This window comes from Pseudorca crassidens, chromosome 1, assembly GCF_039906515.1.
Source record: "Pseudorca crassidens isolate mPseCra1 chromosome 1, mPseCra1.hap1, whole genome shotgun sequence".
In the NCBI taxonomy this organism is placed as follows: Eukaryota; Metazoa; Chordata; class Mammalia; order Artiodactyla; family Delphinidae; genus Pseudorca; species Pseudorca crassidens.
This window is the reverse complement of record NC_090296.1, coordinates 141208680-141234211: the sequence shown is the minus strand read 5'-3', so window position 1 is coordinate 141234211 and position 25532 is coordinate 141208680. Positions and strand designations below refer to the sequence as shown.

Genomic DNA, 25532 nt, shown 5'->3' with positions numbered 1-25532 from the left:
TCTTACATTCTGTGACTGGTAATTCTCGTTTCTGGAGTACAACAGAAATCTGTTATTTCTTCTTTTCTTCTTTTTTTTTTTAATTGAAGTATAGTTGATTTACAATGTTGTGCCAATCTCTGAAGTACAGCAAAATGACTCAGTTATACACATTCTTTTTTTATATTATTTTCCATTATAGTTTATCACAGGTTATTGATTCCCTGTTTCTGCTGGTATTTACTCATATTGATTTTTCTCCCCTTGTCCCTGGTTTCCAAATTATTTGTAGAATTAATGTAAGGCCTAGTACGATATTTTCTTCCACTGATTTTAATTTGCTACTACCAGGCACCTGGAAGCTCTAGGAACCTGAGACTGCCCATTCAAGTCTTAGGATTTTCTGGGCCACCCAGATGAGTTGAAGAATGGTTCAGTGTAAAGATTAGTTTATGTATGGCTCACCTTTATTTCTAGGGGGCATCCCTCCAGGTCTCAGCCCAAAAGCAGACAGTAGTTTACCAGGGTCCCCATTCTTGGCAAGCCCTATATTCCAACTCCTTTTCTTCTAGACATGCAAAGTTACAGAACACACAATTTAATCTTTCCAGCCACACCTTCCAAAATAGTAAATGCCTCCAAAGCAGAAGTGCCAGAATTTTGCTCATCTCTCTGGGTTTCCCACCTCTTCTGTCCTCAGGTCATTAAATGTTCATCATCTCACTAGAATATGGATGCTTTTTAGAAAAAATTATTTATATTATATCTACATTTTAAACTGTCTCCAACACAAGCGTTTATCTGAATTATCTAATCAATCTATTACTCAGGAAGAGAAGGTCATGGAATACTGGCGATTGTTTGAGATGCCCCTTCTTCCAAGAATACACTGAGCATGTTGTTATACCTTCACTTATAATAATACTTTATAATTATTTGTTCATATGTCAACCCGAGCATCACATGGCATAGATTCTTATTCAAACTGTAGGCAAATCTAAGATTTAAGTGCTTAGTTAAAGCAGATGTATGATTATCTAGAGAAAGTGTCTGTAACTTTCAGAAGATTCTCAAATGTATATCTGGTTTCTCTAGGTACATACAGTGAGCTCTGGGAGGACAAAGACCATGTCATATTTATTTTGGGATTCTCCCTGCCCAGTAAAGGTTTGTTGAAAAATAAAGAACAACTATAATAAAGCAAAGCATAGATGGTTTAAGAGAAAGGTACAAATGTTTAGATGCTACTTCAGAAGACAGAGAAAAATATCACCTACACAAATTATCAAAAGAGGCTTTTTTTGAAAAGTAACCTTACAGTTGATCCATCAAAGGTACTTAAAATTTTCAAAAGTTTAGATCAGATATGAAAGATGTTCAAGGCAAAGTTGGGATGTGGATATAAAAAGAGTACTGTGACCAGTTTGGAGGCATGAAAGATATATCACAATTGGACAGCATTGTAGGGTTTCTTTTATGTGACTAGAACTCACCTCTACTATTCCAACCTTAAAGAGCTCCATTCCATGAAACAAAACCCAAGTAAATACCTTGAGAGAGTGAAATCTTATGGTGTAGCTTATTACCCTGAAATTGTTCACAAAAATTTGTGTGAGCATTTATCTGGGTAAAGTGTCTTTAGCTTTCAATGGCATCAGAAAGGAATCTATGGGATTTCCCTGGCGGTCCAGTGGTTAAGACGCCTCGCTTCCACTGCTGGGGGTGAGGGTTCAATCCCTGGTCGGGGAACTAAGATCCCACATGCCACGGGGAGCAGCCAAGAAAAAAGGAATCTGTGACACCCCACTCCCTGGAAGAAAAAAGAATGAAAAGATTAAGAATTGTTTTTAAAAAAAGACCACATATGAATTAACATAAGTACATAGGCATAGCTGAACATGTTACAGCAGCTGAGTCTTCAGATCTTCCCCAGGGACTTGAGTAATGATAATACTGTGTTCTCAGCCAGTCACCACAGAATAAAATGGTCCACGGAGCAAAGGAGGGCAGGTGTGACTGCAGCATTCTGGATCTCTCTCTTCCTGACATTAGTCATTAACATTTGGAAGAATTTCAGTAGGAAAGTATCTGAGTAATAAGATTCTTGAACCTTGCCACCCACTACCTAGCACAGTCTCTGGCACGAGGGAAGCATTCAATAAATGAATGAACGATTAACAAGAGAGTCATAATACACCAAGGAAACAGATGATATTGCTGGGCACATTCCTAGCACTTAAGTCTGAAAACCATCAAAACAGAGGATGCTGGCCCAGGGGATTCGAGTCAAACAGAAAGACAGTGGCAGCATCCAAAATCAACTCTGGCCTCCTGAAGTCCAGCCAAGAAACCTATATATGTTTATTTTAAATAAACATTTATGTCAAATGTAAAATTTCCAAACACTATCAAGCAGAGCTCTATTAGATGTTACAGAACTGGGATCTTCCAGTAAAAGAAATTTTAAGCATATAAATTTGTTTACTGTTGCCATGTACTGGTGAAGTGTGGTATGGCAGGTAAGTTCTATGAAAGCAACAACACTTAAGAAAAAGAGAATGGAGTTAAATTCAAACATCATTAAGTATAAGAGTTAGATCCTGGGGAAAATGTTTCATGGCCAAAATTAATTCATGTAAGAAAAGTCTGATAAAGTTGACTATTAAAATGCAACACATAAAATATCAAAAAATGAAAATAAAACACAAGCCAAGTCAAATTTAAGTGAAACGCTAGAAGAAACTATACTTCTATTTATTTAAGTTATATCACAAAAGATTGAGCTGGGTCTATATGTGCTGGCTTGAAATATTTGCAATTATACTGACATGCAGGAAAAGCAAATTGAATACTAGTATGTTAAAATGATATACACACAGAGACATAGTTACAGAAATACACATATTGCTATATGTATGTAAACATATAAAAGAATATACAGCAGACACTTGTGTGGTTGTCTTAGGGATCAGGATTTGATGGGGTGATTTTTACTCCCTAAAATTTATATCTATAGTTTAATCAAATTTTTGCAATCACGAGCTTGTATTACTTCTTTAATCAGGAAAAAAATGTGTAGTGGTGAAAAGGACAGGTAAAAGGAAAAGAGACTGTGTAGCCTGATGAGTAATAGCAATGAGTAATAAACAAGCTAGAGTCAGACTGTGCCTGAGTTCACATCCTGACCCTGCTACTTAAAGGCTATGTGACCTTGACAAGGGCCTTGTGTTCCTCATCTGTAAAATGCAGATAACAGTCGTACCCACCTTATAGGATTGTTGTGAGGACTGCATGAGATAACACATGTCACATGCTTAGACTTCTTCCTGGCACATAGTCAGTGCTCAGCAAATGTGAGGCAGCTCATGGCAAAAACACTTCTTGAATTTTAATATCCACTTTCAAGTAATACCTATTCAAATATTACCATTCTAGCCTCTTAGTCTAAAATTTTAGCTGTGGTTTGGGGAATTTTTTTCCTTTAGGGTATATGATATATATTTTATGTTTTAATAATGAAAGTCAAGGAGAAAATGGAATTTTCTTATAGTGACTTCTTAATCTACCTATTGTGAAAAGTAAAAAATATCTGCATTGTCATGGGGGTTTCCTGGATTAATTTGAGTGTTAAGAGGAATGGGATAAGGATGCCTATGGGTCAGAAATTTAGGGCATTGGGCTGTACTCACTGGTGGGATCGGAAGATTTGAGATGTTAACACACACTGAGCTTGGGTTTGTTTGGTTTTTTTTGAGAGTAGAGGGAGAATTCATTACTGACCATTTATTGAAGAAGCTGCCTTCTCTCCAAGTTCCCTAGGGGAAGTTTCATCAGATATCCCAACTCTGAAATCTGACCCTGTCTTTCATCTGAAACCTGAGGTTAATGCTGTTCTTATCACCATCTGGCCTCCTGATCAGAAGCAGAACGGCTCTCTTGAGCCTCTAGGAAGAACATTTTTCTAAACCTCCACATCTGTCACTTATATTCTTTCTCCCAATCAAGTAAGGATTAGAATTCATGTAACTCAAAGCCTACAGATAGATCGTAGAATCATCAGTTTGTGGAATTCACCAAGCAGAGGAATGACCCTAGGTCTCCAATAGATCTAACTTTGTATCAACTCAGATCAGAAATGTTTCAACAACCCAGAGGTTAGTTTCCAGATCAGGAGAAATTCAACCCTCACAGACCAGCAGTGATTTAACATAGCATTGGTCTACAACCATTGTTTCCCAAATGTGCTCCATGGATTTCCCAAATGTGCTCCATGGATTCCTAAAGTCCTGTGGGATACTAGCGGGGTTTTGCTATAAAAAATTATCCCATCTCTAAGATGGTTTAGAAATGCCACATAGTATATCCCCAACTTGATAATATACATGCACATTCATCTTATTATTCAATCAGTAAATATTTATTGAGCACGTACTATGTCCTAGATAGTGCTTTAGGTAGTAGGGGTAAAGGTCAACAAGACAGATGAGATCCCTACCCTGGTGGAAGAAGGCAGAGAAGATACAAACAAGCAACAGGAAATGGCAAGTTCTATGCAGAGTCAAACTAGAGAGGTGGGACTTAGAGTGACTGGGTAGTTCATTGGGCTGTCAGAGTATTCCTCTCTGAGTAAAAGACACTTAAACTGAGAGCTGTAGGACAGAAATGTTTGAAAAGCCTTTAAAAGTTTGATTATTTTTCAGTAAAGAAATTAATAAATTTATTTACCCTGACATCTCAGATCCATCTGTCAACAAGACCCTTTGGGAGTAGAATACTCATTGGCATCCCAGGGAACTCTAGTGTTCTGTGAAACCCACTTTGAGAAGTGCTGGACTGAACATGTGCTGGGAGCGCTGTTGAATGCAGACAATATCTGCAAGACAATCACCTGTTACACTGGTAAGTGCTGCTAAAATGACCTGAAACCCCACCTTGGAGGGCTGACAGACACAATCACTGCCTCCACTGATACTCAGAAAATTGGAGGCAGTAGCAGTGGCAGGAAATGACATTCTGAAGTGTGCATTTCAGGTTCTGTAAGACTTGCCCCCAGAGGAACTCAGAGCATCATCTGATGTGCTTGCTGCCTTTGCAAGAAAGGCAGCCTGGGAGTTGAGGAGGACACCCATGGCACATGAGGGAAGCTCCCACTTGGCAGTTGGCAGCCCCAACACGTCCCTGCTGCTCTATCACTCTCTTTCTGTCCCATCTCTCACCCCTACACCCTGCCTATGCCCAAAGGACCTCCAGCCAGGGGTCTGCAATCTACCACCAACAGCCAAGTCCAGCCCACTCCCTGTTTTTTTTGTTTTTTGGGTTTTTTTTTGTGGTATGTAGACCTCTCACTGTTGTGGCCTCTCCCGTTGTGGAGCACAGGCTCCGGACGCGCAGGCTCAGCGGCCATGGCTCACGGGCCCAGCCGCTCCGCGGCACGTGGGATCTTCCCGGACGGGGGCACGAACCCGTGGTCCCCTGCATCGGCAGGCGGACCCTCAACCACTGCGCCACCAAGGAAGCCCCTACTCCCTGTTTTTTGTACACAATTTTACTGGAACATAAACCCATTAATTTGCACACTGTCTACAACTACAGTGGCAGGGTTGAACGAGTATGACAAAGATCCTGTGGCCAGAAAAAGCCTAAAAAATTTGCTATCAGGCCCTTAGAGTTTGCTGACCCCCGCTGTAGGCACCTGTTCTCTGCCCTCTTGGCCAGTCCTGCCAGCCTTGTGGGAACAGCTGCTGTCTTCCCCGCATGTGCCAAGTGGGGGGGGTCTCCATTCTCCTCAGCAGACACCTACCACCTGGGAAAATCTGTTCTGAATCTTCTCAATGCCCCTCCTTTTCCTCAGAGAGTTTATACACCTGGCGAGAAAGCATCCACTGGTGTCAGATTCCCTCCTCTCAAATTCCAGCTTTGCCACTCACTCGCTTTGTGACCTTGAGAAGTGTGTTAACCTCTCCAACCTTCTGTTTGAGAGTTTTAAAATGAGGATAATAATACCACCCACCTCCTTGGGTTGTTGTAAGGATTAAATGAGATGATGCATGTGAAGGACTTTGCACAGCTCCTTACGTGTAGAAACTGTTTAATAAATGTTAGTTATCATTATAACCATTATTATGAAAGGGACCAAGTAGAGGGACTTAGACACATAAAACATGACAAAGTCCTCCATGCAAAGCAGCTCAAGCCACTTTCAACTAACAAATATGAATTAAGAAAGTTAGGGCAAAGGTGTGGAGTACCCAAAATGCTCATAAATTAATGATATTTACAGGGTTAATAGGTGTTTATTTTGGAGCACTCATTTTTGAAAAATATCATTATCTACTACAGCTGACCATACATGTATCCCATGAGCCCTCGACTCCACTCTAGGTATTTACCCAACAGACACGTGTACCTACCTTCACAAAAACATGCCCTGGAATGTTCATAGCAGCCATATTTGTTACAGCCAAAAAAAGAAAACTACCCCAAATATCATGAGCTCTAGAATGGATAAATAAATCGTGGAACGTTCACACAACGGAATGCTCTTCAGCAATGACAGTGAGAACAATCTACAACTGTATCGAAAGGGGGACTCTCACAATGCTGAGTGAAAGGAGCCAGACACAAAAGAAGATTGACTGTGGGGTTCTAATTACATGAAGTCTTCTAATTACAATGCATGCAAGACTGATCTGCGGGGTTAGAGATCAGGGCAGTGGTTACAATGGGGGAGCAGGGCTGGAAGTGGGGGTGTGAGGGGTCCTCTGAGATGCTGGGAGTTCACTTCGTCTGGGTGCTGGTTACATGGGTGTATTCATTTTGCAAAATTTTATAAGGAAGGAAGGAAGGAGGGAGGGAGGGAAAGGGGGAGGGGAAGGCAGGGAGGGAGGGAGGGAGGGATGGAGGGATGGAGGGAGGGAGGGGGGAGGGAGGAAAAAATATGTATTGAGTGCATACTCTGTGCCATTCTGTTTCTTCCACACTCTTTGTTCTACTCATTCTTTTATTCTTGGCATCTCTGCTGTTGATCTCTTCCTCCCCCTACACCACATTCTTTTCTCTAATGAGAGTTTGATTTGCGAATCCATCACTTTGAAGGAGCCATGCAGTATTCACTCTGTGAAAAAGTACAGATCCCAAACCTTTGACTTCCTACATTTCAGGTCTGGCACAAGGATATGGAGGTCACATCCAAGTGGATGCATTTCCGTGTGCCTATTTCTGAAATATGAAGAAGTACCTTGTCTGTTTGATTCATAGCTGCCTGTCCCATGCTTACAGATATGGTACAGCGATTGTAACCTAGACCAGCTTCTGGTTGCGTACTTTCCCAGCTCCCAGGGCTGAAACTCAGACTATGTTTGGCTTTCATCAGAATAGTTCCAGTTTTAGCAACTGAGTTGTGGAGTACATGTTGCCAGGTTATGAATTTCTACAGACAGAAATTCTCTCTGTTGGCCATTTGCCTCAACATGTCCCCAGCAACGGCAAATTTCCGATTACACCTCAAAGCCATGCAGGCCTCTGTCCCTCACCTGCTGCCCTGAGGAGGTGGGTGCTCAGCGAGGCAGTCAGATCCAGAATCTGGGCTCAGGGGACGGAAACGCCGAGTGCTCTCAATTCCCAAAAGTGAGGATGGGACTTTTGGACTCAACTCTGGTCATCTTAATGCAGACATGTTATGAGAGCTGCTTTGACACAGGGACATTTGAATGCTGCCTCTAAAATAATTTGTGTTTCTTCCAAATTAAAAAAAAAAAAGTTTAAATAGTTCTGCTTCTCCAATCCCTGAGCTTTATTCCATCTCAGCCTTTCCCCCTGGAGGTGCACTAGGGATGGACAGTGGCTGAGGCGGTGTGGGGAGGGGAGTGAGATGCAGAGTTAAGTGACAGGAAAGGGCTAAAGGTTGGGAATGGATAGGAAGAGAACCAGGATAAAAGGTAGGTCAGGGATGGGGAGGTTGCAGGGAACACATCACATCCCTTGGCAACAAAAAGCAGAGATGCAGTCATGTCTAACGTCCCCCAACCAAATAGCTTTGCAATGGTCACCTTGGTTGAATGTCCTGTAGCGCCCATCACCTACCTTTAGGGATAGGCAGACATCGCCAAGGGCATGATCGGATATGAAGCTTGCCACTCAAGGCTCTCTAACATTTAGGTAAACTCCCATTTCAATCTCCTTTCTTCCCCTTCACGAATTTTCTGTTTTAATCAAACTCAGTGCCATGGCAAATACCCTGTACTCTCCACACTTTCCTGACATAGGAAAGATCACTGGGGACCCTTATCACCCTCTTAACTGCACCTTCCTCTGCTGAAATCTGACCCATTTTCCAAGGTCTTCCCTGAATATCCAGTGAGGAGGAGACTCTTGTCCCAAATTCCACTGAATTTTCTTTTGATGTTTACGTTTACCATGGCGTTCATCACATGCAAACTTGCTCTACAAATATTTTTATCCTCCTACCTTACCCCTTGAACACTGTATTTTCATGAGGGCAGGGACTGTGTTTAATTATAATAATTGCTATTTGTCAGGCACATAACACCTTTTTACATGCATTTTCTCCAAACATATAGTAAGCTCATGAGTAGATAGTATAATTCTCATTTTACAAATGAAAAAAGTTCAGCAAAGCGAAGTTCAATAGTGTGTCCGGAGTCCCACAAGTTTTGAATGGCTGAACTAAGATCCAAAGACCTTGCTCTTCTTGATGTATCATCCTACCCAATACTCTGAATCTCTTCTAGCACACAGGATAGCTATGGAGGGTTGGATGGACAGATGGATGGATGGATGGATAGATAGATATTAAAAATATCCAATTGACCCAAATCAAAACTGTTACCTTCCTTTATCAGGAGTTATTTACCCAAATATCAATACAGGATGTGGAAGATTATTTTAGTTCTATTATGAATAATCCACAACCCCTCAGTCTTCAGGTTCAGTCACGTAAGGTAATACCCTCATAATAAAGAGTGAGTGGGGGGTCTTCCCTGGTGGCGCAGTAGTTGAGAGTCCGCCTGCCGATGCAGGGGACACGGGTTCGTGCCCCGGTCCGGGAAGATCCCACATGTCACGGAGCGGCTGGGCCCGTGAGCCATGGCCGCTGAGCCTGCGCGTCCGGAGCCTGTGCTCCGCAACAGGAGAGGCCACAACAGTCAGAGGCCCGTGTACCGCAAAAAAAAAAAAAAAAAAAAAAAAAGAGTGAGTGGGTATTTCCTAGGTCATGTAAGCACCGGAGACCAGTGAAAAGACCTTGGAGCGACAAGATCCTCTTCACATCTCTCCTCTAGGGATTTATTAAGTTTCTGCCATTGAGCCTTGAGCGGCTTATGAGGGTCAGTGTTCTCATCTATAAGACAGACCAGCCACACCCCCCTCACAGGTGGCACAGAGAGTGATGTTAGGTAATGAACGTGAAAATTTGGCATAGAGTGGACCCTTAATCAATGTTTGTTTTTTCCAATCTCTAAGTCCAAAGAGTTTAAGAAACTGTGAAAGCAACAAGGTCTTAAAAAACAAAACACTATATAAGGTCATCTCCCCACTCCCAGCTCAGCACAGGGCTCCATGCCTCCATTGCCCCCTTCATCCTCCAGTTTGACTGGCACCAAGTCATTCTTTAGACACTGACAGAGGCTATTTCTTGCCAATTTTGTCCCTTTTCCATTGGGCACTTGTCCTTTGGGCGCTTTTCTTTTTCTTTGTTTCTAATGGTGCTTGAAATTAAGACAGATTTCAGTCTTAATTTAATAAGTCCTCCCCCTCCTGGTTTATTTCTACATTTGTCTTGCAATTGAGGCAGAAGTCTCCAAAAATAAAAACCTCAGAAAGCCTCAAATTTCACCAGCAGAGGAATCCTGTGATGTTTAGAAGGTCTGCACAATGTTTACTATCTAAAAGGAAAATTCTTCTCTTGATTTTTTCCAAACCCTTCTGTTGATGTCCAAAGGGAAAGCTCAGTTTCCGCTACACCTAGCCCCGTGTATGTACAATAGATGGATATTTTAAATGCATGTATTGGAAACAAAACTCCCAAGTGCTATGAATGAAACATATCAGTCATCATTCTTCCGCCCATCCCCTCCTTGCAGCCCAGGGGCTGAAATCATCTGTTGTCTTGGAAATATCCTTGGAGGAATAAGTCCAAGGGGCAAAGTGGAGTTGTCACCCCCCTCCAGGTTTTCTATTATCTAAGCTCAATGCTAACTCAAGACAGGAAGTCCCACATCCTGCAGCCTGGTTGGTAATCCATAATAGATAATGTTCCTGGAGCCCAAGTTGAGAAATGAAGCTTTGCTATGCACATTTTGGCCAAGAGGCAGACCTGGGATTCAATTTGAGCAACTATAACATAAAATAATAAAGTGCAAATGCAAACAGCAAAAATGTGCCCATATCACAGCTCAGAGTGTGCCAAAGCTGACCAGATAATTATACATTTTTCATGTTTTGATAAGGTACTTAATTGGCATTTTGTGGTACGCCACTGGGTGAGGGCTCCCAGCATCAGGGCTGGCGTGGAGCCCACATCCTGCTACCCTGGCAGCTTCCCATCTTCCCCATTAGCTCAAACCACATGGAGAAATGAGAGCAGGACGAATGAGACACCTTCCTTTTTTTCCAAGAGTATTGGAGTCCACCCAGGAAAAAAGCAGGGCAGGTTGATGAAAAGCCTAGGCAAGTGTTCCCAGCCTCTCCACTGTGTACTCAACTGGGGAAATCATAAAAACCAGAGTCATTTGAACGCCATTTATAGTTTACAAGCACTTTTCAAATGGGTTCTCTTAATCCTGGCACAAAGGGCTGAGCAAAGTATTTTTATTGCCCCCCTTTTACAAATCTAGAAATGAAGGCTCAGAGAGGTTGAGGGACTTGCCTGAGAATTTACAGCCGGTAAGTGCCAGAAATGGGGCGGGATCCAGTTCTTCCTGTCTCTCATCTGTGCTCTGGGCTGTCTCCCCCTCCACACCCAGGCCCTCATGAGTCAGTCTGATTTTCTGCCTCAACTAAAATGATAAAAGTCAGGGACTTGGAAAATGTCTGGGTAGAAATCTGATTCTCATACTTTCAGGACAGAGATATGGCTGTGTTTAAGTCAGGGTAGGAAAAAAAAAAAATTCAATTACTCCTTTCCCGTCTGTACAGGAAAAGAAAATAGGCAGAAAACTGATATTTCTTAATGATCTAGTTTATTTTGTCATTGTGGCCCAAAGAGGCAAAAGTGGTGATGCCCTGGAGTAGGGGGATTTCTACTATCATATCATAGGGACATTGTCACCCCTGTGCTTACTCTTTCTGGTCATCTGATCTCTCTTTCTCTCTTCCCTTGGCAATGTTCTGGGGTGCTCCTGAAAGATATGGGAAATTCATATCCTGAGCTCACATTCTGCTCAGACATAACCACTGTCTTCCACAGGTTTGAGTAGCAGTACAAAGCCTTCGGTCTCTCACCTTTGTGCACAAGGAAAGGAGGAATTGAATCCTTGAATCCCTAAGACCTTTGGGATCCCCGATCAAAAGCACTTCAGCTAAGCCCTTCTCAGAAACTCTGCCGGGTTTAGTCCATGGGGATTGGGGATGGGAGTGAGGCATGAAACCCATCATGAAACATCATTCCACGGCATATATGCTCCGGGTTCTCTTTTTTAAAATTATGTCAGGGTTCTGACTTCTACTCTCAAGACAGAAAACAGGTTCAGTCAGGCACTTGGAGAGGGCTGGCTCAGGGCTCAGCCAGGAACTCAAGTCAATTCCATCACCAGATTCTGAGATCAACTAGAGCGCACAGGGGAAGCATGTTCTGGTTATTTTACTGTTCTGGTTAATTGGGAACTAAGCAGGATATATTGAACATAATTAAATCTTTCTTTGATGATTGAGAATCTTGCAATGCCCTGGAACAATCATTCTAAATATCAATTAGAAATCCCCATGGGTAGGAAGACAGGAGATTGAGTTCATCCTGCAGTGACTTCCAGGACAAATGTAAATTTATTTTGAGGTCCACTCTCACCCCCAACACTCCTAGCCCAGAGGCATTCTTGCCTCTAATGCATCGGATAGAATGAGTCAAAGACACTAGGTCCAAAGGATATTGAAGTTCTTTGGTGCTAGTTCCAGTTCCCCTATTAAGTGGTTAAGTGAACTTAGGAAGCTATTTCACTTCTGAGACTCAATTGCCTTATCTGTGCACTGGAAGGTTGGATTTATTGGTTCTTCAACTTTTTATGGATATACATTTCCTTAAGAATCTGAGCAAAACTAAGCTTTTCAAAGCTGGGAAGTATGCACGTAAGTGCAAAACATTTACATTCTAAATCAGGGGGTGAGGGTCATGGAGACCCTTGAAGCCCATCCTCTATGATACCCGTCCATGGACTTCAGGTTTAAAATCATGGAGTAAAAGATCTCTTAGCTCCCTTTGAGCCCTGGCATTCCCTGCATCCGGTTCAGTGCAAGCATCTACCCAAGTCTATAGAGCAGTGGTTCATTGACTTTAGTTGCACTTTGAGACCACCTGGGGAGTTTTCAAAACTCCAGTGCCCAGGTTGCTCCCCAGATCAATTAAATCCGAATTTGGGTAAGTGGGGGTCAGCATTTTTTAACACCCTCCGGGAGTTTCTAATCTGCAGACAGGTTCACAAAGTAGTGCTCTGGAATAGGAATTCTCAAAATTAGGAGTGAATAGAATCATGGAGAGGGCAAGGCAGATTCCAGGGCTCCTGCCCCTGGTGACTGCGGTTCCTTCCGGCAGATCCCGCCTGAGAAGATGCACTGTTAGCAGGCATCCTAGGTAACTCCGACTCAGACCACTCTTTGGGAACTTGGTAACAGCCATTCAGCAGAAGCCCAGAGGAGCCCTCTGCCCTGCTGCCCCTTTCCTCCTAGGCAGTTCTACGTACCCACCCCGAAGTCTCCTGCCCTGCTCAGGGAGAACTTGAACAGGTTTGCTTTTACCAAACGGCCTTTTTCTCCATCTTTCTCATCTCGAGCAAACCTGGATCTTTTAGCCTGAGCATCTAACCCCACCAGGTTCAATAATTTAAGCAGAGCACTCATCAACACCGTCAGGTTTAATATTTAAACACCATAGCATCACTTAGGTCAGCCTCAAGGTGAGAGCTGCTGCTGACTCTGGCGTTACTGCTGTTTAGCAAACCAGGCCACTGGTGCCAGAGGGGACTGCGGGGAGAGCCCGGCTCCGAGGCAGGCCCGGCCCACAAAGACCCAGCCGGCCGGGTTCTGCAGCTCTCCACCTCTTCCTACCTGGAGCGTGCGCAGCAGGACCTGCAGCCCACTGGCTTCTTGTTCTGCCATCACCTCCTCGGGTCCGGGGAAATCGGCTGCCCGCGGCCAGATCGGGGCTAGAGAGGCAGCGGCTTGCCAAGCTGACCTCGCTGCCTGCCTGGCGGGAGACTGCTGCACGGGGAGAGGCCTCAGCTGCACATGCTGCCGAGTGTGAAGTGACCGCACTGTAACCCTAGCCCTCGGCCCAGGCGCGGGTGCCACCCCCCACGCCGACTCCCACTGCGGGGATTAGGTGAGCCCCGGCCCGGGGAGGGCCGAGCATTTGGGAGCGGGGGTGGAGAGGGCCCCGGTGTGAGTCACTGACCCACCTCCAGGCCCACGCAGGAGCCACCCTGAACGGCTGACAGGCATTCCCAGCTGACCTGGTCAGACTCCCTGCAGAGGCTCGTTCGGCCCTCCCCGCTGGTCCCCCGCTCCTTTATTTTGGTGTGTTGCTGGCTCCCGGGTAACAAGAGCCTGGAGAGCGCTTGCACAACCGTGGCCTTGCAGGGCACAGAAGCCCAGGGCTCCCTGAGGTCCCAGGCTTAGGGACTGGAGCTCTGGCTGAGAAGGAAGGGAACTGCTCTGGACGTTTTCTACTAACTGGGTCCCTTATACAATAACCCTATCGAGGTGGTACTATTCTTACCATCCCTGACCCCTTTTTACAAATGAGAAAACCCAGGCACAGAGCTGTTAAGCCACAAGAGCAGAGCTTAGGAGTGTATGCCCGGCCTCCCATAGGTGAACTGGTACCAAAGCACAAACACTGACCATTACACCATCCTGCCTCTTGCTGCTGCAGACGCACTGATCAAAGTAATGAGGGCTGGGAGCTCCGTCCCCTGCTTCAGGGAGAGTGGATGCCCTGGCTGATTTCCTCCAGACCAATGCAGGATCCATCATCTCTTTCTCTGTCTTCTGCTCAGAATGTGTCAGAAGAGTTTTAGTGGCTATTTGGCCACCTAGCCCCCTTCCCCATGTCAACACCTAGGTGTCTCGTAGTCCTTTAGGTACTGGCTTCTCAGAGTGTGGTTGGAGCATCACCTGGCAGCTTGTTAGGCTCCACCCCAGAGCTCCTGAATCAGAATCTGCATTTTCACAAGATCCCCAGGGGATCCATAGCTGGTTAACAAAATTACTAGAGGATTAAAGTTCAGGAAGCCCCGATTTTGACCACATGGATGACATGGCCACAAACAGTCCATGTGTTAGATGCCTGACAATTTTTGCCCCTATCACTAGCACCCAGCAAGCTCCAAGCACAGTTTTCGCATGTGAAATGGGAGAGTGAGCTCACTGAAGTTCATGACCGACGGAGAGCAAGCTAGGCAAGAGGGCCTGGACTCACAGCCAACACCCCCGTGCAGAGTTCAGGGAGCTTTTGTGAGCATCAAAGCATCCAGCTGGCAGCTGCCCAAGCCCGTGGTGGTGATCGAGGAAAGGGAGTTTACATTTCCTGATCCTACTTGGCTGAAATGTTCCCAAGTCAGGAGACAGATAGCATCTCAGTTATTCCCTCTCAATGCTAAGCCTCGCAAGCCCTGAAATTCATGTGGTTCCTGCCATCCAGAAACTTCCACTCTTAATGACTTTAAATATGAAGACTTTTCATGCAGGGAATGGACTATAATATGTCATGTTTATAGAGCTTGGGAGGTGGGGGCAGTTGATCCCTACACTTCCCACCACCTCTGATGACAGGAGGGAAGAAATAAAGGCCCCCTAAGGATTTCTTCCTTCTGTGAGGTGTGGAGCTTTTCAAGGCACACATTCTGTGATCCTTTAAGGTCCAGGGATGCAGGGAGGACTGAACTGTCCCATGTCATTACCTTAAGGGCAGATATCCATGCCCCTCGGCTGCAGGATAAAGAAAAAAGAGAGGGAGGAAGGAAAAATAAAAACTCCCTTCCAACATATATCTCAAAAATAGTTTAAAGAAAAAAGCCACTTGGGGGGAGGGATACACTGGATGATTGGGATTGACATATACACACTACTATATATAAAATAGATAACTAATAAGAACCTGCTGTATAGCACAGGCAACTCTACTCAATACTCTGTAATGGTCTATATGGGAAAAGAATCTTTAAAAAAAAAAGAGTGGATATATGTATATGTATAACTGATTCACTTTGCTGTACACCTGAAACTAATACAACATTGGAAATCAACTATACTCCAATAAAGATTTAAAAAAAAAAAAGAAAAGAAAAAAGCCATTTTGTAGTGAGAATTCACAAAAACAACCTTTGAGGACATAACTAAAGGCACTTTTGTGGTCACAGGCCCTTATATTAGCATTGACATAAAATCGGCCCCATTTGAACAGGGTCTCTTGGTTCAGCTAGCTGGAATTGTATAGGGCAGAGGCAAGGTGAAAACCTTATACATAAAGCAATCATTTTCTTCTACTCAGTGACCCCTTTCCCCTGCAGCACCATTAACCCTATTTTCAGTAAGAAATAAGGAGTGGGCTCCCTCTGTCTCACATGCCCAGCTTCGATGCACTTCCCCATCACTCCTGACAAAGCTCCATCTTCTGGAGAGTCATCACCCACTTGCCCATGCGGATACACATGGATTCCAAACAAGGAATAAAGTGTTGGTTTTGCCCTCTGATTTTCTAACAAAATTAGGTCTCGCCTCTAGCTTGTTTCAGCTCTCCATCATACCTTTAGCACATTCCTCTCTTGCTCCCCCAACGCTTACACCTCATCATTGCCCTGTAGAGACCTTAGCAACCCTGCTCCCCTCTCCAGCACAACCTCCTTTACTCTCAAGCTTTGAGAAAACCCCAGCAGTGCCCCCATGCAAACCTCCCTCTCCTGGATTCTATCTTAATGAGACTCTAGTTCCATGAGTGGGCTGATTTATTCTGGCTGGAGTATAAATGGGTGATAGTAGCTTAGCGTGCACATCCCCATTAGTATTTGAATTTCAGCAGGGACTTTTTCCTAAAAGGTAGGAGCTGATACCCAAGCCTGGAATCCTCCTGGGCAATACAGGTATCCAGAGTAGATTGAAATGAGCGCTCATGACCCACATGGGGTAGCCAACAGGGGAAGGTCTGACCCTAGGGAAGCTTAGGGAGGATGTTACTTTGTGTGGAATAGAAAGACCTTCTTACTTTCTTCACTTCATACCTTTTGAAGAAGGCATTTAGGGAAACTCAGATAGAACTCAGCCCTCTGGCTTCAAAGAAAGATACATTTAATGTGGTCCAGAGATCCCTGTTGTAGTTTCAGGAGGTCTCCAACTGGTGTTGGACCTCCTGGTCCAGTAATTCACTAGAAGGACTCACAGAACTCAGCAAAGCTGTTTTACTACAATTATGATTTATTATAGAAGGATACAGATCAAAACCAGCAAAGGGAAGAGGCACACAGGGCAGGGTCCCAGAGAGACCAGGCATGAGTGGCCAGTTATGCTCACCCAGGACATTGTGTGGACAATGCTTACTTCTCCCAGCAACAGTGGGTTCCAACACGCACAGAGTGTTGCCAACCAGGGAAGCTCACCTGAGTTTGGCTGTCTAGGGATTTCATTGGAGGTTGGTCGTGTAGACATGACTGACCTTAGTCTCCAGCCCCTCCAGAGGTCAAGCTGACACCATGTGGCCCAAGGTCCCCACCTAAATTATACTGTTTACACAGTCTATCTAGCGTGGCCCAAGTCCCCCAGGCAAACAGACACTCTTCTCAGGCATCACATTCCAAAGACTTAAAGATCACCTCTCAGGAGATGGGCAAGAGCCAGAACTTTATTTGCACAAGGTTAATCCTTTACTGCACACCTGCCCTCTTCTCCCATAATCTCAGGCCCAAGAATCTCATAATATCTCATGAATAAGTCAGAGAAATAAGCACCAGCCTGTATAATTAGGAGGACCAAATAGCTGGTAGAATGTCAGTACTCAAAGGGTGGTGATTAATAAATTGATGCTGATTCAGAGGGAGTTTCCTAATAGCATTCAGAGAGTTCCCCTGGTTCTTCCTATTCAACATTTTTTCTCAATGACTTGGATGAAAATACAAACTGCAAGCTTATCAGATTTTGATGACACCCAATTGAGAAAGATACAAATATGTCAGATTACATAGTGGGATCCAAAAAGATTTCAGCAGCCTTGAGTGATGGACCAGATCCTACAGGATGAAATATAATAGAGCCAGGTGGACGCTCCTTCCCCTGGATCCTCAACACCAACTGTGCAAAAATAAGGTAAGATACTTGGCAAAGCAGTGTTGAACATGGAAAGGCTTGGGAGTTTAGCCAGAGGGGAGAACCATATAAGTGTCAGCATGGCCCCATATCCCAAACTGTCTTTTCAATCTAATGCCATCATCTTTAGAGGGGGATGAACATTGTATCTGTAACCAGGATGGAAGTGAGGCTGCATTGAGGTCCCACCTGTGCAGGACCTCAGCACAGTCCCTGGCACAGAGGAAGTGCCCATCAATGAGAGCTATGTGTTATTATTATGGACATCACCAACAAAAGGGTCATAACCACAACAGAGGAGACCCGAGTCCTGTTCAACACTGCTTGGTCTCCAGATGCATGACAGCTGTCGCCAAGGCCAGAAAAGATGTGGAGGAGGGCTGGGTTCTGAGGGCAAGAAACAGAAGCAAAGGGTGGAGCTATGAGGAGCCTGATCTGGGGCAGGTGCAGAACCGTCCTGAGCTGGTTCAGGCCAACGCGAGGGGCTATTTCCGTGCCCAACAGGGACTGAGAGACCGTTTGGTCAGAAGGTTCCAGAGGGAATTCCAGGACTGGGTGACTTTAACAGGCCCTCTGTTCAACGACTTGATAGGGTGAGGAGAAAGACAGGCGCTCCCTGGCTCCAGGTCATACAGCCAGGAGATGGCAAAGCTGGAACTAATTCTCCCTTCGAAGCTGCCCTTTAGAATGTGGCCCACTGTCCCAGGTGGCACATGCAATGATTAGGGTGGAACTCGGATAAACAGTTTACATTTCAATAGACAGGTTGTATCTCAGCCTGTATTGGAAGAAATATCTAATTAGCACAATAAAACCATGTTTTCTCAGGTATTCATTGTCATGATAAAGATTAAAGTTTAAAAGTGAGTCAGTGTTCAAAACTATAATTCAAAAACATACATGCACCCTTATGTTCATAGCAGCACTATTTACAATAGCCAAGACATGGAAACAGCCTAAATGTCCATCAACAGGTAAACAGATAAAGAAGATGCGGTGTATATATATACACAGTGGAACACTACTCGGTCATAAAAAAGAATGAAATCACACCATGTGCAGCAACATGGATGGGCCTAGAAAGTTCTCATACAAAGTGAAGAAAGCCAGACAAAGACAAATATCCTATGATATCACTTATATGTGGAATCTAAAACATGACACAAATGAACTTATCTACAAAACAGAAACAGACTCATAGAGAATAGACTTGTGGTTGCCAAGGGGGAAGAGGGTGGGAGAGGGAAGGATTGGGAGTTTGGGATTAGCAGATGCAAACTAGTATATAGAGAATGGATAAACAACAAGGTCCTACTGTATAGCACAGGGAACCATATTCAATATCCTCTGATAAAACCATAATGGAAAAGAATGAGAAAAAGAATGTATATATGTATAACTGAGTCACTTTGCTGTACAGCAGAAATTAACACAACATTGTAAATCAACTGTACTTCAATAAAATAATTTTTTAAAAAAAACTGAGTCAATATTAAGGAAAACATTTAGGGAATAGTACACATGGCTCTCAGACACAGCAAAAATCTAGAGGGAGGAAAGTTAATAGCTAAAATTATAGAAGGATCACATTGCTCCACGCTTCCTGTCTAATATTCAGCTTAGATGATCTTTTCCTTAATCTTATAGTGAGACCAAATCTCCCTCAAATAATAGCTAACACCCTCCTTCCTCAGACACATTTTAAGCTGATTAGTCTAAAGATTTACCCAAGCCCACACATGTGACCAGTCTACCTATCATGATGATTTACATGTAATGTTACTATCTTTAAGCTTTCCATTTCATGCTCTGGTTTTCTTCATTTTCACTTTCCTGATTTTTCCTGCCCTATCTCCAGCACACACGTGTGTGTACACACTGGTGCCTGCACACATAGACACACACACTGTCTGCAACCTTCTGCCAATCAGAACAATGCTGCCTTGACAATACATCAGAGAGTTGATTGTCTGTCCCTACTGCCTCTCAAAAGATTTCCTTCCCCTTCTAATGCATGAAATTCCTAAAGGGGATGGGTGGGGGCAAAGGAGAAGAAATCTAGGTCCAAGAGCTGGTGTTCTGTGTACATCAGCTAATGGAATCCTTGTCCAAGCCCTTTGAGTCAGACATTATTCCAGATTTAGTTTCCAGATGAGAAAACTAAGGTTAAATTACGTGAGGGTGTTGTACAGGGATTTGATCCTGGGTCCATCAGCCCCCATGGCCCTGCCCTCCAATGAGAAGAGAAGCTGGAGGTGCAGAAGTCCCAAAAGGGAAGTTCTCAATGAATTTACATTCATAAATGACAAATGTGGATTCTTTCCTGAGCATAGAGGAGAGTGTAGGTAGGAGGAGGGCGTACCCTGCAGTGAGCGTGTGAGTGCAGCCCCCAGGAGTCTTAGCTGATCTAGAAAGACATAGTGACCTACATGCACATGAATACAGGTACCTCAGGCAGAAGCGGAGGCCTGAAAACAGACTTCCTCCCATCACTCAACCTGGGACCAGCCCTCTGACAAGCCTCTCTCCACGCTACACATGGAACACCTGGGATCAAACTTTTGCTCCCTTGCCTATTAGCTATGTGACTATGGGAAAGTGACCTAAACTCTCCGTGCCTTGGGTTTCTCGTCTGCTAAATGGGGGAATGATAATGCCTACCTCATAGGGGAATGATAATACCTACTGGAATAGCACAATGTTCTTAGCACAGTGTTTGTCATCTAGTAAGCCCTCTGTACATGCAGATGTGACTGATATTATTATGATTACCTTTGTTACAGATTCAATAATACCCACCTCAAATAATTGGTGGGAGGATTAAATGAGCAAAAATATGTGGAAATGACTAATGTAAGGTGATGAATGATGGAAATTATTAAGCACTGATGCACTGGACTCCTAATTTAGGAGGGCACTGAGTAGAGGAAGTGACTTGACACCCATATTTCCACCCAATGAAGAAAACTGTTTTGAGTTCTCATCAACCCTAAGCATCTCTGAAATGAACTCCCATCACTACAAGACACCTGCACAACAGCAGGCACCCAAAAAGCCTGCAGCTGCCCGAGCTCAGATACCAGACAAAGCAAAGGAGATGCAGACAAGATGTCAGCATCCTTCTGGCTGGAGGGACAGAGAGACACAGCACCACCTACCATGGACAGGGGCCCAAGGCAAGCCAAACCTGCAGGAGACACGGCTCCAACAACACTGGGTATTTTGCCCTTTGAGCAAGGACTAATTCAGACATTAAAGGTGAATCTCAGCCACCACCAGACCTGGTGACAAGAGCAGCACAGGACATGATAGAGTGAGGCAGAGAGAACATCTCCAGGCAGCACCAAAATCAAGACAGTTCTCCCAGGTGTACAAGTAAGGAGATACTACCCTGTGAAATGGGGAAGAACTGAATCTACTCTATTCTCTGTATGGTGTGTTCTATACAGCTCTGTCAAAAATTGTATATTGTTCCCAACTGACCGTGAATTTGGCCATTTTTCACCAACCCATAAACAATCAGAGAACTATTCAACTATTGTCAGTCTGGACCATTTTTTATCTGGCTATTGGGTTCTGAGGCCCAGAGTGGACAAAACAGGTGAACGACCAACCTTGCTGAATATTTCTGGCATAAATTTGAAGCTCAGAAATAACAATAAGATGGCTTCCCTTAGCACTAGGAGAACATTGACCACCTCTCCCTCAACTTAATCATCAGAATCCTTAGTCCTGTCTGTCCAAGACTGAAAGACACTCATCACTAAGTTTTCTTATCTGTAAATCCTGATCTACTAAACAGGGCATCCAGGTGATAACTGAATTCTCCTGCATTGTCTTAGAATGTTCTTCCCTTCCTTCTGGTTGATGTGCAGCAAAATCCAGATCCTTCAGGAACTATGGGGAGGGGTGGGATACCAAAGCCCTACTAGAGGATCTGCCTTTCTAGAAGAGTGAAGGGGGTTTCAGTGACAGCTGATTCATCCTCCTTCTCTTAATACTGCTTTTCCTGCTCCCACCCCAGCCATGCATCCCCACCACCCAAGTCCGCATCCCTTTGCCATTTGGTGTGGAGTGATAAGGATTATAATTACAATTAGTGTAAGCAAACCCAGGAAGGTGACTATGTAATGGTCTGCTTCCACAGGGAGTTTCTTGTGAACCAGGTAAAGCCTTGCTTTACAATGTGATCTTTTTAGACAGGCTCAAGGATAACTTTGCCTGGTTTTATGTTGATTGTGTTTTCTGTTAGAAAAGAATAATAAGCATTTTTTAAATCTTCCAAAGTTTTCTCAGACAGACTTTTCTTAAGTTATTCCAGAACCCCAAAGTGATGTTATGGCCATGAAAAGGATCACTGGTCCCAGTAGCAAATACATGCTAGTTCAACTGAGTTATTTCTATTAGAAAATGTTAGAAGGATAATTGGCTCTGTAATAGTCCCTATTTTTTTTTTTTACTTCATTAATTTCTGCTCTTTATAATGTCCTTCATTCTACTTACTTACATTGATTGTATTTTTCTAGCTTCTTAAGGTAGAAACTTAGATCGATGACTTTAAATTTTTCTTCTTTGCTTATATAAGCATATAAATCTATAAATCTCCCTCTATGTACTGCTTTAGTTACATCCCACAAATTTCCATGTGTTTGTTCATTATCATTCCATTCAAAATATTTCTAATATTTGGCATATGTGTTATTTAGACATGTGTTGTTTAATATACAAATATTGGGACTTCACCAGAGTTTCTATTATTATAAATTTAATTTCTGGTTAATTCCAGTATAGACAGAAAATGTATTCTAAAAGACTGTAAATTTTCAGTCTTTTCAAAATTTTTAACACTTAATTTTTGACCCAGCATTTGGTCTATCTTGAAGAAAATTTTGTGTTTATAAAAAGAATGTATATTCTGCAGTTGGTGGATATAGCATACTATAAATGTCAATTAGGTCAAGATACAGTATTGTTCAGATCTTCTATATCCTATGATTAAAGATTTCTCTATCTCTACCTTTAGTTCTGTAAATTTTGGCTTCATGGATTTTTAAGTTCTGTTAATAGGCAACTACACATTTATAATTGCTATGTCCTTCTGATAAATGGACCCTTTTATCTTAATGAAATGTCTCTATCTTTGGAAATACTCTGTCTTAAAGTCTACTTTGTCTGATATTAATACAGTTACTCCAGCTTTTTTATGCTCTGGTTTACTTGGTATAGGTTTTTTCATCCTTTATTTTCAATCTATCTGTTTACACTTAACATCATTTCTTATTCAAAAAATATATTGGTGTCTTGCTTTTTTATTCAGCCTGACAATCTCTGCCTTTTAATTGGAGTGGTCCATTTACAGTAAGTCCCCTACATACGAAACTTCAAGTTGTGAACTTTCAAAGATGGAAACGTGCGTTCACATGTCCAATCACATAAGTTAGTTCACTTGTCTGGTGTACATTGCCACATGCGTGCATCTTCTATAAGTGGTTGTGCTTTTGTGTACTTCACGGTACAGTACTAATTTTTTGTGTTTGTTTTTTATGTATTATTTGTGTGAAAAGTATGATAAACCTATTACAGTACAGTACTATATAGCCAATTGTGTTAGTTGGGTACCTAGGCTAATTTTGTTGGACTTATGAACAAATTGGACTTACAAACGCACTCTTAGAATGGAACTCATTTGTATGTAGAAACTTACCGTATTTATATTTAATGTAATTCTTGATATAGTTGGTTTTATCATTATGCCATTGTTTTTCTCTTTGTCTCATCTCTTTTTGTTTCATCCACTCCTCCTCCTTTTCTGCCTTCTTTTGGGTTAATCAAACATTTTTTAGTATTCCATTTAGTTCTGTGATTGGCTTTTCAGCTCTACCTCTATGCGTTATATTTCAGTGCTTGTTCAAAGGACTACTTTATGCATCCTTGACCTTTCACAGTCTGGTTGGAGTTTATATAGTACCTCTTCATGTAAAATATGATAACCATGTAACAGAATAGTTCCATTTGCCTTCCACTGCCTATCCTTTTGATATCGTTGTCATAAATAGTAACTCTATGTTTGTTATAGATCCCACACAATATTTATTTTGCTTAAGACAGTCATGTGTCTATTAAAGAAACTACGAGAAGAAAAAATATATAGTCTTTTATATTTATTCACACACTTACTATTTCCAGTGCTTGTTATTCCTTCTTGTAGATAGGACTTTCTTTCAGGAATCATTTTCCTTCAGCTTGGAAAAATTTCTTCAGCATTTTTGAAGTTGTAACCTACTGGCAACAAATACTCTCCATTTTTGTTTATTGGAAAATGCATTTATTTGCTATCATTTTTAAAGAATACAGAATTCTGGGATACTGGACTGACAGTTTTTCTTTTTTTCTTTCAGCACGTTGAACACATCATTCTGCTGTCTTCTTGCCTCCACTCTTGTTAAAGAAGTTTGTCATCATGTGTATCAATGTCCCGTGTATGTGATGTGTCACTTTTCTTTGACTGCTTTCAAGAATTCTTCTTTCTCTTTGACTTTTGGCAGATTTAATATGTAATACCTAAATGTGGCTTCCTTTATGTATATCCTGCTTGATTTCTTGAGTTCCTTGAATTTGTAAGTTTGTGTTTTCCACCAAATTTTGGACATGTTTAGCATTATTTTTTCAAATATCGTTTCTTTCCTCCTTTCTATTCTCCTTCTTGGACTCCAATTAAACATATGTTAGATCACCTGATATGGTACACCTGAGGCTCTGCTCATTTTTGTCAAGCCATTTTGTCTCTGCCCTTCAGATTAAATGGCTTCTATTAATTTTCCAAGTTCACTTACCTGTCATCATTTTAAAATTTCAACTAGTCTAATTTTATGGTGTAAAGAATTCATCAGCTCTTTTTCTATACTTTTCATTTCTCTGTTATTATCCATCTGTTTGCTCATTGTGACCATGTTTTTCTTTCATTTCTTAAGCATATTTGAAATACATGCTTTAAAGTCCTAGTCCACTCATGCTAGTATCTCAGAATTAGTTTCTATTGATTGCTCTTTCTCTTGGCTGTGGAATACATTTTTCAGTTTCTATACATGTCTAGTAATGTTTTACTGACTGCAAGACATCGTCATTGAGATACTGTGGAGATTGTAGATTCTGCTATTAGAAGGACTCTTGGATAACAAGTAGTCTATTTTTCTGCATTTACAAATTATAAAAAGGAATCCATGGGAAAAAAGGATTTGCCCAATGCCCACAGATAGTCATGGCCAACTGAAACTACAACCAAATCCCCTGAGCTGAGGCTCAGTGTCTTCCCAGTTTTTTAACTTGAAAACATACTGCTTTTTCAATACTTTTCAAAAATGTATACTTGGGAATAACATTTTCTGCTCTTAAAGGTTTGCTAGCCCTTTCTTGACTTCTGTGCCTGAAGATCACTCACCTATTCTAGATCTGGGGATGCTACTGCTGTTGCTGCTGATAATGATATCTGATATCCTTGAGTACCTACTGTTTGTCAAGTACTGTGCTTATACTACTACGTGCCAGCTAATGTGCAGGAGTTTTACTTACTTTATTTCACATTATACCATCTCTTCTTTTGGCAGCTTACCCTAACACCACTCCTTCTGCTGGCAAAATTAAATACTGCTGTTTCTATGTCTCCAAAGCACATGCATATATAATATAGTACTGATGAAAATGTTAGATTAATTAGTTTATGTGGACAGCTGTGCCATTAGGCTTGCAGTCTTTCAGTGGCCAGGGAAGCCCTCTATATTCATAACACCCAACACAGTGCCAGGCACATAGTAGTTGGCAGAAAATATTGGGTTCCAGTGGCCTCCAGTGAAGGGGAAAGCCCACCTTTGGACTAGTTGCATGCCAGTATTCCAGCCTTGTCAGCAAGTGGCAGCTCAAAGGTCACCATATCCTTGGTCCTATGAGGTGGAAGGCCAATTCTCTACTCAGCATCCACTTGAGGCTTTGTTGCCATGGACACCTAACAAAATTCTTCAGGGAGGGCCAAGATA

General features: G+C 42.6%; 1 protein-coding gene across 2 annotated transcripts in view; it reads right to left on the bottom strand.

The window, feature by feature from the left end:
- Nucleotides 1-13552, bottom strand: part of AGBL1 (AGBL carboxypeptidase 1) — a 783161-nt gene extending 769609 nt beyond the window's left edge. For both annotated transcript variants that reach the window (XM_067696096.1, XM_067696105.1), the window contains exon 1: nt 13255-13552. In XM_067696096.1, the coding sequence (XP_067552197.1) occupies nt 13255-13305 (51 nt within the window). In that variant the 5' untranslated portion in view covers nt 13306-13552. The remainder of the gene's footprint in view (nt 1-13254) is intronic.
- Between the last annotated feature and the right edge of the window lie 11980 nt (nt 13553-25532).